Consider the following 13746-nt stretch of genomic DNA (forward strand, 5'->3'; position numbering starts at 1 on the left):
AAGCGTTTAGAGGCTGACTTGTGAGTCTACCTCCAGCCAGGACTGATCTTGGAAGGACTGCTTTTAGCAAGCAAGCAAAGTTTATTTATATAGCACATTTCACAGACACCTTTCACAGAGTGCTTCGCAGTCAAAGAAATAGAATCAAATCAAATCAAAATAAATAAAAAGAAAGACACCAGATAAAATATACAAGGAACAGACATAAGAGACAAATTAAAACATTAGTTTATTGGGAGACTATTCCAAAGCTTAGGGGCTGCCGACTGGAAAGCACGACTTTCCAGAGTCTTAAAACGTGTCCGAGGTACATTTAGAAAACCCTGAGTGGAGGACCTAAGAGCTCAGCTTTTGGTCCGTAATATACTGTGGGGCCCGGCCATGTAGGTGTTACTTTTAGTGTTACTGCAGCAGACTCATGGAACCTCTTGCAGTGTGACCTAAAACTGAATAATCTTTTACCTCTTGGACACTTTAGCAACGTACTTAATAACCGTCCATTAGCTGCCTGTGACCGTTTTAGCTGATTTTGTATGTTTGTATTTTCAATGGTGTAATCTCGGCATGATCGTAAATGAGGGTCACCCTCAGAAAATCTTAAACAAAGATTGAATGAATGAATAACACTTCAGGAATCAAATTGGTGATAATGTTCATATTGCAGGCTGTAATATTTGTAGGCAACTGAATATATTTAACCTCACTGACTGATAAAAGATGTTCTGCAGTCGATGGAGAGAATCTCTGGTCGGAAGACTTAATCATTCATTCATTCATATTTTCACTCTTCTCTCTCCCTCTCTCTCCGCTCCTCCCGCTTTCACATCAGCTATTAGTTGCGTCACTTCTAGTTAACAAATCAGATTCCTCCACGATCCCTAAACAGCCAATCACAGCCTAGCTGTCAAACTTAAAACAGCTGCAACACTGGATCTCGCTCCTCGCCTCTCCATCCCGGATCATCATTCGTCTTCCCAACCTCACGTTTAAGGCCCGAAGTCACCAGGAGCCGATACCACGCCGCCTCGATCCACGCCTCTCCATCAACGTCACCAGTGTCTAGACTCCATCGGGGGGGGGGGGGGGTTATCCTATTCCGGCATTCATCGCCCCCTCCATCACGATGGAGTCTAATCGCCAAAGACTTTTTACATTCACTATCATGCTGTCCAATAAACACTATTCACTACGTAAGAAACTGAGTCTCTCCTGATTGAAATGCTCGTTCACATCAAAGATGTGTTCTGGGTAACATCCTTGTGAGTGTTCATGTCATCTGACTGTGGAAGGTGGTATAATAACTGAGCTGGTTGTGTGAGGGTTTAAAATACTGTGCATTGACAAACTTACCTTATAATCATTAAATTTGGGATTAATAACATTTAACAATTGAACATTGGACTTTGGCTGATGTGAGCAGTCCGTGTATGTTTGGTTTTAAGTCACTTCTATATTATCAAGTGGAACTGATAACTGAGCATGATGAACGCATGAAGGGAGACGTTCTGGTCCCGACTAAAGGATGGATTTTAAAAGCATCTCATTTCGTCGGTCGGTGTTTCTAGGCAGGAGCATTTTCTGTGACCCGGTGACCTCTGAACTGGAAGCCCTTCCTGTCTGCTCTCCAGGGCTGCAGGCCGGTGTGCTGACACTCAGCGGCAGGAAGTGAGGTAATCCCACATGAAAACAGTGAATTATGGGAGCGCTTCCTCCCCTGTCAGCTCCCTCTTTCTCTACATACTTACACTCCCTCTGTCTCTTTTTGACACTTTCTCTTCCTTCCTGTCTTCATCTGTTTCTCTTTATTGTCTCGTTTTGTCTTTGCTGTGGAAGTTGCTTAAAGTCAGGTTTAGTTTTCCTCTTGTTCTGACAAAATTACTTTCCTTATTAATCTAATCTGCATTTTTTAATTTGTCAGTTAAGGCTAGGCTAGTGAACCCAAGTGCAGCATACAGAGAAAGGAGGCAGTGAATAAAGTTGTAAGGCAGTTTATTGCTGGGCTGGGAGGCTGGGGGACTGGGGCGAGGGCAGGGGAATACTGGGGGGAAACCAGGCAAAGCAGGTTCCAGACAGCGGAGAGCCGAGCTGAACAGAGGAGGGAGACAGATGAGGCATATACTGATGGTACAGTAACCAGAACAAAGACAGGCCGCAATAGTCTACAATCTGGCTAAGAGGTGGTGGCTGAACCAGGTATTTATGCAGGACTAATCGTGATGATTGACCCGTCTTCATTCCTGTAATTAGACAAACAGACACGCGAGGAGGTTCAAAGGGAGAGAGCGGCTGCAGGCTAGGTGGTGGAGGAGGCAGAAGTGGAGGACGTGACATTTTCAGGTCATTTTATTAAATTTCGTCTATGACTTTTCATCGAGTGCCTGTGACCTGCGCCCTTTTCATTTTATCTCTTTCAGTTTTTCACATCCTGTCACTCTTTCTCTATTTGGCTCATCTCTTTTTCTCTCTCTAATAACATCCTCAGTTTCCTCCAATCCTAATAATACCAAAAGATAATCATCCTGACTGTCACACACCCTGTATTTCTGTCTTTTCCACTCTTTTTTTTTCACTCTCTCTCTTCTGCTGCATATTGTGTTTGACTCCTCATGTTTTACGTGTTTTACTTCAATGTTTTTGCTTTCAAATTGAAGCCATGAATCGATCTACTAAGAATTGTTATTGATATATCTATAAAAAACTATAAGAAACACATCAATGAGCCACACAGCTGCACTGGGTGACATGAACACACACAATGTAGTTTATATGACTCAGTCCCACACACACGTCCTGCTGCCAGAAATACTCACTAGAGCACCAAATGTAGATTCATCCGCTGCTGAAAATAGTCCCCTGCAGATGCACAATTTCCTCCTGTTTATCTAAAAATTACAGTGGCCTACTGTTCTGGGAAATTACTGAGCCTATTTTTAGACATGAAACCATATATCTGTGAGCTTACATCCTTTTGGGCTTGGACCCGAGAGCCTCAGACAGAGAAGGGAAGTCAGCAAGAACTTTAAAATTCACTCTCAGCTTAACCTCTATATACAGTAATTATCTAAGACTGTTCTCCTCACTCAACAGGTCATAATGTTAGTTGCCCAAAAATGACCAATAGTTTTGGTTATTTTTGTAGCCATGACGATGAAGGTGGCTTAACTTTAAGGAAGCAGTAACTTTAACCCACCACATGTTTCTCTAACCTTAACAACCTTTAACCCAAACCATCATCTTTAAACCCAACCAGACCTGAACCACAGCGCTGTCACATCATAAAACATCATTATTGTTTAACCCTTAAACAGGCAGAAGAGGAAAATGAGTTGTAAAAAACAAGTCAGTGTTATTACTTATCTCATTTGCGCCTTAGTAAAACATTTCAACACACATTTTTTTTAAATATTTTGTATATTTTGGATTTTATGAGTTGTATCTCCCAGGATACGTCGCCCTATTAAGGTATAAAAATGGTCATAATGGTAAACCTTGATGTTTTATTAGTGGAATAGAAGTGATACATTTTTGCTTCCATGGTCATTAACATCACACATACTAGTTTTTAATCTGATTTTATTATTTCTATCAAAGTATAGGCTACCACACAGTTCTACTGATCCAGTTCTATCAAATCTACCGATTCTAAAAAGGAACTCAAATAAACAACCATCTCAACTGAATCAAGCCATTGATTGACTAGTACTTGAACACTGACCAAAACCAAAACCTGTTTCAGGGTTAATGCTAAGATGAAACTATATAATTGTGAGGTGTTTTTAAAGATTTACATTTTCAGTAGGAACCAATTAGCTTGGAGCTGAAAGCCACAAAGTAAGGACATCAGAAAGTATTCATAGACGGACTAACATGTTGTTGATCTTTTAATGGGATCTGTTGATAGTAAGAGAAATATGGAATAACACCAGACTTTCCTTTAAACAGAGCTGAGACTGATTTGAACATTTCTTTGATGCTACTCTCAGGACTAGCTTTGGTACTTTGTGCTCCCATGTTTGTAAGGATCAAACAATACAATGATTTTCTCACTCTAACAGTTTTGTTTTCTGGTACATAAAGATCATTGAGGCCTCACGGGCCACTTGTGTGACTGCACACTTTTATGCTGAAAAAGAGAGTTTGAGAGTTTTTCTTAGTAACAAGGTCGTGTGAAACTACAAAAAATGCAAAGTCAACTATTCCACATTAGTCCAAGCCAAATAGAATTAGGTGAATGTGCAATTACAAAGAGTTTGGCTGTGGCTTGTTGAACACACCTGTATTCACAGGAAGGAACAGCAGCACAAACACAGTCCCGTGAGCTCGCTAGCTGCTAACCTCACCACTTCACATTCACAGTCTGTAACCATCTGTTGTAAAGAGGAAGCAGGGAGGGAGTCTCCAGAGAGATGGATCCAAAACAAATAACTCACATCATCCCCAACCCAGAAATGGATCCGGGAAGGAAGTGATTTAGCACTCGTCCGCCGTCCCTGGACAGGCATCTAATGGGCCAGGAAGGAAAATCCATCTTTACACATTGATTAAATATCTCATTTTGCTCTGATTGCTTTCTACAAACATCACAATATATCCTTTGGGGAAATAATATTATGTGATCACAAAGAGCCACTGGGGCAGCGAGCAGGAAGTGCATAATAAAATCAATTTCACTCAAGTGGCTCCTGAAACTCTGAATGTAAATTAGATCTGAAGAACTGCTGCTGTCCCTGTGAAAATATTTTGAAAATTAACCACAAAGGGAGACAAAATTACTGACTTTATATTTGTACATGTTAGGAGGTCCTTGCTCACAGTGTTTTGGAGCTCCAGTTTCTCTCTCTGGCCCTGCTCTGGTGACCCCTCAGTGAGGATCAAAGGACTCACTGGGGGCCCGGCTGGCCCTCACTGACCCCCAAGAGGCTCATCTACAAAAGCAAAGCCTGTTCAGGATTTCAAAATAAGGCCAGATGTGCCCAGCTGGACACTGCTGGAGTTGAGACTTTCTGTATTTTTCTTCTTGTCAACAAATATCATGTTTGGATCCAAACCAACAAAGAACTGATCTGCTAACAAGTTATTATGTGTGTATCAAAGCCTGATATATCTTATTCCTCTGTGCTGTAGACATCCGTTGTTGTCCAGAAACTACTAAAAACACGTCAATGAGCTGCACTGGGTGACATGTTCGTTCATGATGAAGAGTTTGGTCGTGTTAGTTTGTTTAGAAATGGCTCCAAAGACTAATAATCAATCAACGCCCACATGTCAGACATCAAGGCAACTTTAAGTCTTTAAATCATATTAACGGAGCAATAATATCCAAAATGACCACCAGCACACTTATTAGAGGACCTGACTTTAGAGACTGAGACCAGAATGACTCGTTGAAAACAATGATTGACTTATTATTTCTAGAGAGAAGTTGCTTTTTGAACGGGAGTCAGTTGGTGCAGCTAGCGACTGTCGGTGGCACTTTAAGGTACTTCAGACTCAAGACGTGACAGCTGCTAATTGGTAATTCGTAATAAATTTCTAAAAGAACTTCAGCACAAAGCAAACTGAGAGAAGATTGTGGTCTTGGTTAAAGACTGAAAAAGTCACAATGACTTGAAAAACAAGGTGAATTTACATTTAATCAACATTTTACTGCAACCTCCATCTGTCCTTAATAACCATTTGTAGCTGATACCAACCACAAGCAGGATGCAGGATGTTTTTTCCAGCAACTCGTCCTCTCAGGATCAGAGAAAAACTTTAGCATGAAGTCAGCAGAACTACAACAGTGACAACTGTAACTTCCCTTTGTGCTATTTAGGCTGCACCTGCAGTGTGGCCGTGAGTTCGATGGGAAAGGTTGTCAGAGGAGAGAAATATGCTGTTACAGATGCTGACCTGGAGACACAAAACACCTGCAGCAAGCTAACAACATGATATATTAACAGCTTTCAAAATCTGCCACAAGTGCAGATTCTCTGTTCTTGTTTTTTTTACTGAATATCAGGTTTGTAAAATATTTTGTCTCAAAAAGCAAAAAAAAAAAGTTGTATAACTTTACAGATGTTTTAGTCTTTGTTGAACCAACAATGTGTTTACAGCTTGTTCGGTTATTGCATGTTTAAAGGTATTATGACAAAAATTGGTTTAATTTCCTAAAGTGAATGTAAAGCTAAATTATACGCTCTCAGACTCTGTAATCTGCTAACATACTGATTGTACTACAACTGAGAACTGTGATGAAACAATAATTATGTTTACATGCACATTAATGTTCAATTATTATTCCGTTTATGACAATATTCTGAATTTGATACGAGTAAATAGTATATTCCGTTTGGATATTCCGAATCAGGCATTGTTCCGAATGAAGCATCTGCTGATTAAGACGTGGAATATGCTGATATTATTCAGGTTTTAGGAACAATGTTTGGACATGTATACAGCACATTCAGAATATGCATCTCATTTGGGGTTTTTACGGCAGTTCGCAACACAAGGCCTTTTGCCTGTTTACGGTCAGCTCTGTGTGTTGCAAAGAAACCAGCTAGCTAGCAGTTTGCAAGGATTGCATAGAGATGCATGACGGGCTTGTTGTGTAACCTGTGCAGGGAAAATGACACATGCTGGAGCAGGAAGGCAGACAGAGGAGAGTGGAGAGCTGTTCAGGGTAAACTGGAAAAACAGAGTATGTCTTCTCCACGATGGGGACGGACGGTTAGAGTTATTATCCTGACGTGGACTGACGGTGACGACTCGGTGTGATGCACCAAAAACACTCAGCAGTGTAGTAAACATCATGGGACAACCGAGGTACTGGATGTGCCTGGAACTATAAATTTATAAGTCATATTGACATCAGTTATAAATATCAGGCAGCAGCTCGCTTATGTTTTTCACCTCGCTGGTTTACTTCACTGCCTGCAGAGATCTTATGATTCCTGTGGGGTTTCCCACTGGAGCAGAGGAAAGCCCTGAAAACTCTCTGCATGTAAACGGGAATATTAGTAGAATATTCATTTTCATTATCAATGTGAACAGCTTAGTGGGAATATCACCTTTTTTGGAATAAGGGCAAAAACCGGAATACTTTGTGCATCTAAACGTAGTCATTGAGATGCAGGAAGTAAACCAGAATAACTGAAAGCTGATGATAAGATCAACATGTGAAGCTGTAAAGTAATGGATGGAAAACGTTCTTTATCCCAAGAAGGAAACTTCCTGGTTAGCTCAGAGTGTAGAATTAGACGTTCTGGTCAGAGACATGGATTTCATGAAGGTGGTGGATGATTTTACACTGAAACTGCAAGAAGAAATGCTTGTTTGTGTTTTTTGTTATTGTGTGTTTAAGGCTGTTTAATGAATAGTGACGTTTGTTGGACTGTGATCAATACTTTAGTGATCAGTTTGACGTGTAGTTTCAGTACAAATTGATAACCTTGGTTGGAAAATGCATCGTGTTATGTTTATAATTTTTCATAGAGAAGAAAAAAGAATAAAAATAAGTTTTGGAAAGTTGCTTTATTTCTTAAATGTCCATATATAAGCTATCATGACCTGTCTGCAAGGAGGAAATCAATTTTTATTTGAGTCTTAACATGATGCTAACAGTTCTCCACAGAAACTGTGTTTGGATCTCTGTGGACGTGAGACTTAAGCTGTTTGGAGATCTGAGGGGACAACACAGATCAGAAAAATAAACCACAGCTGTTTCTCACAGCTGATTCCTCCCAGATGTTAAAGTCTGCAGGTCTGGAGCTGACTGTGTTTCCAACCGGAGGGTGGAGGCTTCCCCGGAGGGCCGCAGGAGGAAACGTGACCCAGACAGACTCTGAACAGCCTCTACAAGACCATGTTAGCATGTAAAGTTCCACTTATAATGTGGTAAAATAAGATATTTCACAATGGTACATATGATGGTAAACTATAGTAAACTATTGTACATACCATGGTACCATGTATTATTAGTAGTATTACCCCGGTATCTCAGATATTACCATGGTACACACCATGGTATTTTTTGTAAGTACCATGGTCCTTGTACCACAGTACATAGCATACTGTTTACTATGGTATGTACAGAATATGGTACCTAAGTAATGTACCATGGTCCATACTATACCATGGTACTTTCAAAAACACCACTTCAGAAGTACTGGAGACGTGTTGGAATTTAGTATTTCATTTAGTATAACATGGTAATTTTGGTCATGCTGAAGAACTGCACACCAGAGTTTTGAGTAAATGAGCTTGCTAACTGTCAAGCTCATTAACCCGTTAGCTTAGTTGCTAATGGGACAATAACCTTACAGTTCACTTCACAACTTCATAGTTTATTCAAAAGACAGATCTGTGTGTAAAGCTTGTCTCTGTTGCTAACTGAATGTTAGCGACACGGCGAATTAGCTACAATAGCTTTCTCCATTTTGGACTCCCCGGCAGTCCCCTCAAAGTTCAGAACAGTCAAGACAGCTTGCTATTAATCAACGCCACAAATCTCCTCAGTAATACCATCGAAATTAAGTGATTTTAGCTCTTTAGCTGCTAAATGCTCCACTATGTTCACCAGCTAGTCTACAGCTAACTGTGTCTGTTTGCCGGTTGGTGCTGAGCAGGCAGTGTACAGCGGCTTTTTACAGCTTTGTCTCTGGAAACAGCTGCCTGCTGCGGCCCAAAATGACATTATGAGAGCACTGAGAGTGAACCAGAACAGTAAAGTTGCAGCTGGACTATAAACAAAGAGCTGAAACTCACTATAAAGCTCCGTAAAGCCGAGAGGAGCTGCAGAGTCTCTGATAATTCTCTGTAGGTTCATCACTACAAACCACAACCAACACATTACACACTGATAGCTCACTGTGTTATTTTAAAAAAATATTGACTATAGCCACTTTAAGTTATAATAATAATAATAATAATAATAATAATAATAGTAATAATAATGAACATTTGAAATCATGCTGAAATACCCCTCTGCTTCTGTGGTTTGTTTTATTTGAAAGTAAACTGTCAAAAAATGAAGGGGTTGACAAAGGTGGTCTTAAAAAACAGCAAACTAATGTTGTCACCTCCCTTTACTCATTTGAAGGGTTTGATACATTAAAAAATAAGAGATTAATGTAACTGTCAGTTGGTAAGGACTCATAGAGCATGTATGGATGTGAAATAGAGCTGGACAGACAGACAGAGTACCAGCTGAAGGCAGGAAAGAGTTAAAACTTTTCTTGTTGGTCCAGTAGGAGGTGATACGGAGGGGGGATGGTGTGGGGGAGGGCAGTCCCCCCGTTTTTCTATTGATAGCCATATTCCCCCATTTATTCCTGCAGTTAGGACAATGCAGAGTGACGAGTGTGGAGGAAAACTAAACACAGAGCTGACAGAGGAAACACGACCTGTAGAGCCTACACACTGGGGAAAAATGACAGTTTGAGTTCATCTCTGTGGTTGGAAAAAAAAGAAAACAGCAGAAAACACAAGGAATGGAGAGCTGCACACTTCTACAGTAAGTGTTTTTTTTTTTTTAATTTTCCAGGATAGAAAGCTGGTGTTTGGCTGCATCAGTACATCTGCAGTGATAACGGTCAGGTTCAACAGCAACTGGTGTTAAATCAGATGTTTGTGTTTTACTGGCTGTTAACCAGCAGCTCCACAGATTCTTTTCTATTCATCTCAGATCCTTAAAACCTCCTCAAAGTGTCTAATCTTGCAAATTAAGGGTATTAAATTGAGAGATTTTACCTCATATTAAGGAGTGAGTGTATATATAATGGCATAATTATTATTTTCTTAAGGGATGTTCTCTGCAAGGGTTTTGTTTTTATCTTTAATGAAAAGAACTAGAGCTGCAATGATTAGTCAATTAGTCGATTGATGGAGGCTTAATCGGCAACTATTTTGGTAACTAATTACTCATCTAAACCATTTTTTATGCAAAAGTTGGACAAAACAAGAACTCATGGGTATAAAAATAAGAAAGAAGTATAAATGTTGGCCCTACTTTTAATGCCACAAACAGTGCCGACATTCATACTTTTTTTTGCAACTAAAAATCTTTTCTTAACATTTGCAAATTGGAATTTCAAATAGAAACAAAAGGTGATATACTGCACAACCACAGATGAAATTATTTCTAAACATCAAACATCAAGCTCAATATCTTATTGACCCTTATTTAATCCCGTACATGATGAGTCATTCATTAGAAAATGACACTACAGGGACAAATATCCCTTAAATGATAGGAAAATCATTTGAATTCTGAAAAACGTCTCGTTTTTTTATTTATTCTACTAAATTAGAGTGCACACCATAAACAAATCTTAATTGTCCTTTATCTAATCTGCCGACTGAGGAGCATAAGCAACATTAAAAGCTTCCCTTTGGGATGTTAAGACTTTAAATTGAGTTATTTTACCAATTAAAGCCCATTTCCACTCACATTCCACCTTAAATCTTTGTATGAGCGTTTCAGGAAATTTTAAGTTATTTCACTCTCTCGTGTAACCTCATTTAAGGGATTATTTTAAAGCTTTCCATGATCTCTCAGATGTCTGTCATGACGTCTTTCCTCTTCTCAACAAAGAGCCACCAGACTATTAAGGTGGACTCATTTTGTCGTGCAGAAATCAAACATCAATCAAATTTAATTTGTCATCTCAACTCCTGGAAAATGTAATTTATTTAGTTCCTGGTAGTATTTGTGTAGAGGAAAACAAATCCACCTTAACCAGCTCACCCTCAGCTCCTTTCTCCTGAAGCTTACGGATGCTACAGAGGAGGGTGGACACAATTAAAGGAACACCTTACTTTATGTTAAAATCCATCACAACAACAACAATAACAACAAAAAAATCTTTATACATCACTGCATTATCAAGTCAGTGGAACCTATATTTATTTATTTACTTTATTTATTTACTATCATTAATTTGGCATATCAATGGTACTGTGTTGTACATGTTGGAAAGAGTTTTTATGAAAAAATTAAAGTTTTACAGCATGTTTTAGTGAAACTAGCAGATAGTAGCTCAATGGAAGGTAATGTCAGTTGGTTGGTCCACCATTTTGGGCCAAACTGACGTATCTCAACAACTATCAGATGGATTGCCATTAAATTTGGTACAGATCTTTATGATCTCCAGAAGTTGAATCCCACTGACTTTGGTGATCAGCTGACATCTACTCTGTCCTCCACCTTGACTTTTGGTTGACTTTTTTGTATTAAATGGACTGTCATGAAATTTGGTTCACACATTCATGCTCCCCAGAGGATGATTCTTATTGACTCTGGTGATCCTCTGACTTTTCTTTCTAGTACCATCATCAGGTCAAATTTGTAATTTGTCCAATACTTTGGTTTATGACCAAATACCAAAAAAAAACCTAATTCCAATTCCCAATGCCTAATGTGGCTACTAGCTTTTCCACTGTAACCATGGAAACAGACACTCACTGGATTACTGTTGCTACTAAAGTGTCCAAAACCACTCCTTTTATCATCCTTTCTTTCGTGGAGTTGGGTTATATTGATATTTTCTTCTGATATTTTGCACATTCCAGTTAAGTGAATCCTTATTTTATGAACTGCTGCTGTTTGTCATGTTAATTTTTCTGTTGCTGCTGTTTGCTGTTAATGAAATCCCAACATTTCCTTCCATCTGTTTCACATTAAAGTTTCCTTAACAGCAGCTGAACATCATGAAGGCACAACAGCTGTCTTTTCTGTTGTTATTGTGGACACTGGCTAAGAGGGGGAAGATTTTTATCTCAAACTAAAAAAGCACATTAGTAAGCGGTATCATTCTTCCTCGACACTGTAGTCAACTTATGAATATATAACTTTTTTATTTACGCCGTTAACACTCATTTAACTGTCTGTTTTCAGCTAGCTGCTCTGTGATTGGCTGACGTCAGTATCAAGATGGCCCACCTCTTTCTCGCAAGTAAGATTGCCATGCCGGATGACTCCCACAGCAGAGGCGGTGGCAGGATTCCCAGGAGCGCCATGAAAATCCCAACATCGATCTCTGCCGAGAAGCTGAGCCGGGATAAGCTCATAAAGGACCCCACCGTCATCATGACCACGCGCGTTCCCCACATCAACGAGGTTCAGCTGACCGCGGCCACCGGTGGCGCCGAGATGTCCTGCTACCGCTGCACCGTGCCGTTCGGCATAGTCGTCTTCATTGCCGGCATCGTGGTGACGGCGGTGGCGTACACCTTCAACTCCCATGGCTCCACCATCTCAGTGCTGGGACTGGTGCTGCTGTCTGCTGGACTGGGCCTGCTGGGCTCCAGTGCCATCTGCTGGCGGGTCCGACTGAGAAGGAAGAAGGACAAACGGAGGGAGAGCCAAACCGCCCTTTTGGCTAGCCAGGGATACTGCGTGGCCTGAGCGCCGCCGAAGACACACCTACCAGGAAGTTTAGATGGTCGAATCCTGAGTGGAGTTTATATTTAAGATCTTTTCATGCCACAGAGACATGCTGGTGGAGTCCAGATGATAAACTTCAGGGAGAAAGAGAACCTGAACACACCTGACAAAGTCTAACAGGTATTCACATGTATGTGAACCAGACTGTAAAGAGACGGAGCTTGCACTTCCTGAGGTGATGATGACTCTGCAGACTCCTGAAGGACAAGTGGCTGTGATGTACAGACCAGAGATAATTATTTGGACACTTGACTGTTTATTAATTGATTACCCAGTCAACAGACAATTGATAATAAGTTTGATTATTGATTAATCGTTTACCAAATATTGTCTGGTTTTGGACTGTTGGTCGGACATCCGAAGACGTCATCTGGGCTCTGGGAAGTTGTAATGGCCATTTTTCTACGGAGTCTCCCAGGGGTCATGTGGTAGAAAGGAAATATTGAGGTCTAACAGAAAGCACCTGGAATAATATTTGCATGCATGGAATAATCATTTCTGCATAAGTCATTGTGTGAAAAATATAAATCTGTGCAGATAAATCGCTAAACAAGGCGCAGGGTTCAGGGGTCATTTTGAAATAAAGTTCCCAGAATATGTATTTGATATTCAGAATAACAGAGAATAATTTGTTTTTAAATAATGTAATGCAGAATTTAATTATCATACCAGCTAAGAAAAGCACAGGATAATAATTTGTGTCAGAAAAAACAAAAAAACACTAAAATATCTGCATGCTGTATTTAAAACAAGCAGATTAGTCATTCAGAGATTCCTCTTTGATTGTCAAAGTAGAAGTTATATCTCAAAACACGCCTACATCTCCTGACCTGTACCCTGTTTACTAAATCATGTCCAGTCAGTTGCAGGTGATCTCCAATCAATATCTAAAGAAATGTCAAAGATAATCAAAGCAAAACAGGATGAACCTGAGTTACAGCAAAGAGAGACTTCAGGTTTTTAATTAATTGGCAAAAATATCCTTAAGCATGTTTTCACTTTGTCATTATGGATTATTGTGTGTATAATTCACTGCTCAAAATGTGATATATATTCCAATTTAAATTCAATTCATAATAGTGTTCAACAAGTGAAGAGATCTGAATATTTTTTAAGCTTTAAATTATGCAATAATGCAAACAGGGCTCTCACAGCGTCTGATTTACATACCTGTGCAGTACAGGTTCAGTTCATATCTTTATTCCTCTTACAATTTATTCATTATTTCACTCAATTTATGTAATTAATTTTATTCTACCACACACCTTGGGGTCTCCGTAATTTTCTGAAACTTTATGGACAAAACAATTTATCGATTT

General features: G+C 39.6%; 1 protein-coding gene across 3 annotated transcripts; it reads left to right on the forward strand.

Moving 5' to 3' along the window:
* Positions 1-1578: 1578 nt before the first annotated feature.
* Positions 1579-13276, forward strand: LOC122971799 (transmembrane protein 100-like). 3 transcript variants are annotated; one of them, XM_044338545.1, is made up of 3 exons: positions 7638-7856; positions 9321-9496; positions 11879-13276. In XM_044338545.1, the coding sequence occupies exon 3, from the start codon at positions 11915-11917 to the stop codon at positions 12386-12388; it is 474 nt and encodes a 157-aa protein (XP_044194480.1). In that variant the 5' UTR covers positions 7638-7856; positions 9321-9496; positions 11879-11914; the 3' UTR covers positions 12389-13276. The 3 variants fall into 3 exon arrangements, with proteins under 3 accessions (XP_044194482.1, XP_044194481.1, XP_044194480.1); XM_044338547.1 differs by lacking the exons at positions 7638-7856; positions 9321-9496 and adding an exon at positions 1579-1670; XM_044338546.1 differs by lacking the exon at positions 9321-9496 and having other exon boundaries at positions 7634-7856.
* The last annotated feature ends 470 nt before the right edge of the window (positions 13277-13746 follow it).

This window comes from Thunnus albacares, chromosome 20, assembly GCF_914725855.1.
Source record: "Thunnus albacares chromosome 20, fThuAlb1.1, whole genome shotgun sequence".
Classification (NCBI taxonomy): Eukaryota; Metazoa; Chordata; class Actinopteri; order Scombriformes; family Scombridae; genus Thunnus; species Thunnus albacares.

What these genes read in the sequence shown, in the direction of transcription:
- LOC122971799 (XM_044338547.1), top strand. Translation starts at nt 11,915, where the DNA reads ATGGCCCACCTCTTTCTCGCAAGTAAGATTGCCATGCCGGATGACTCC.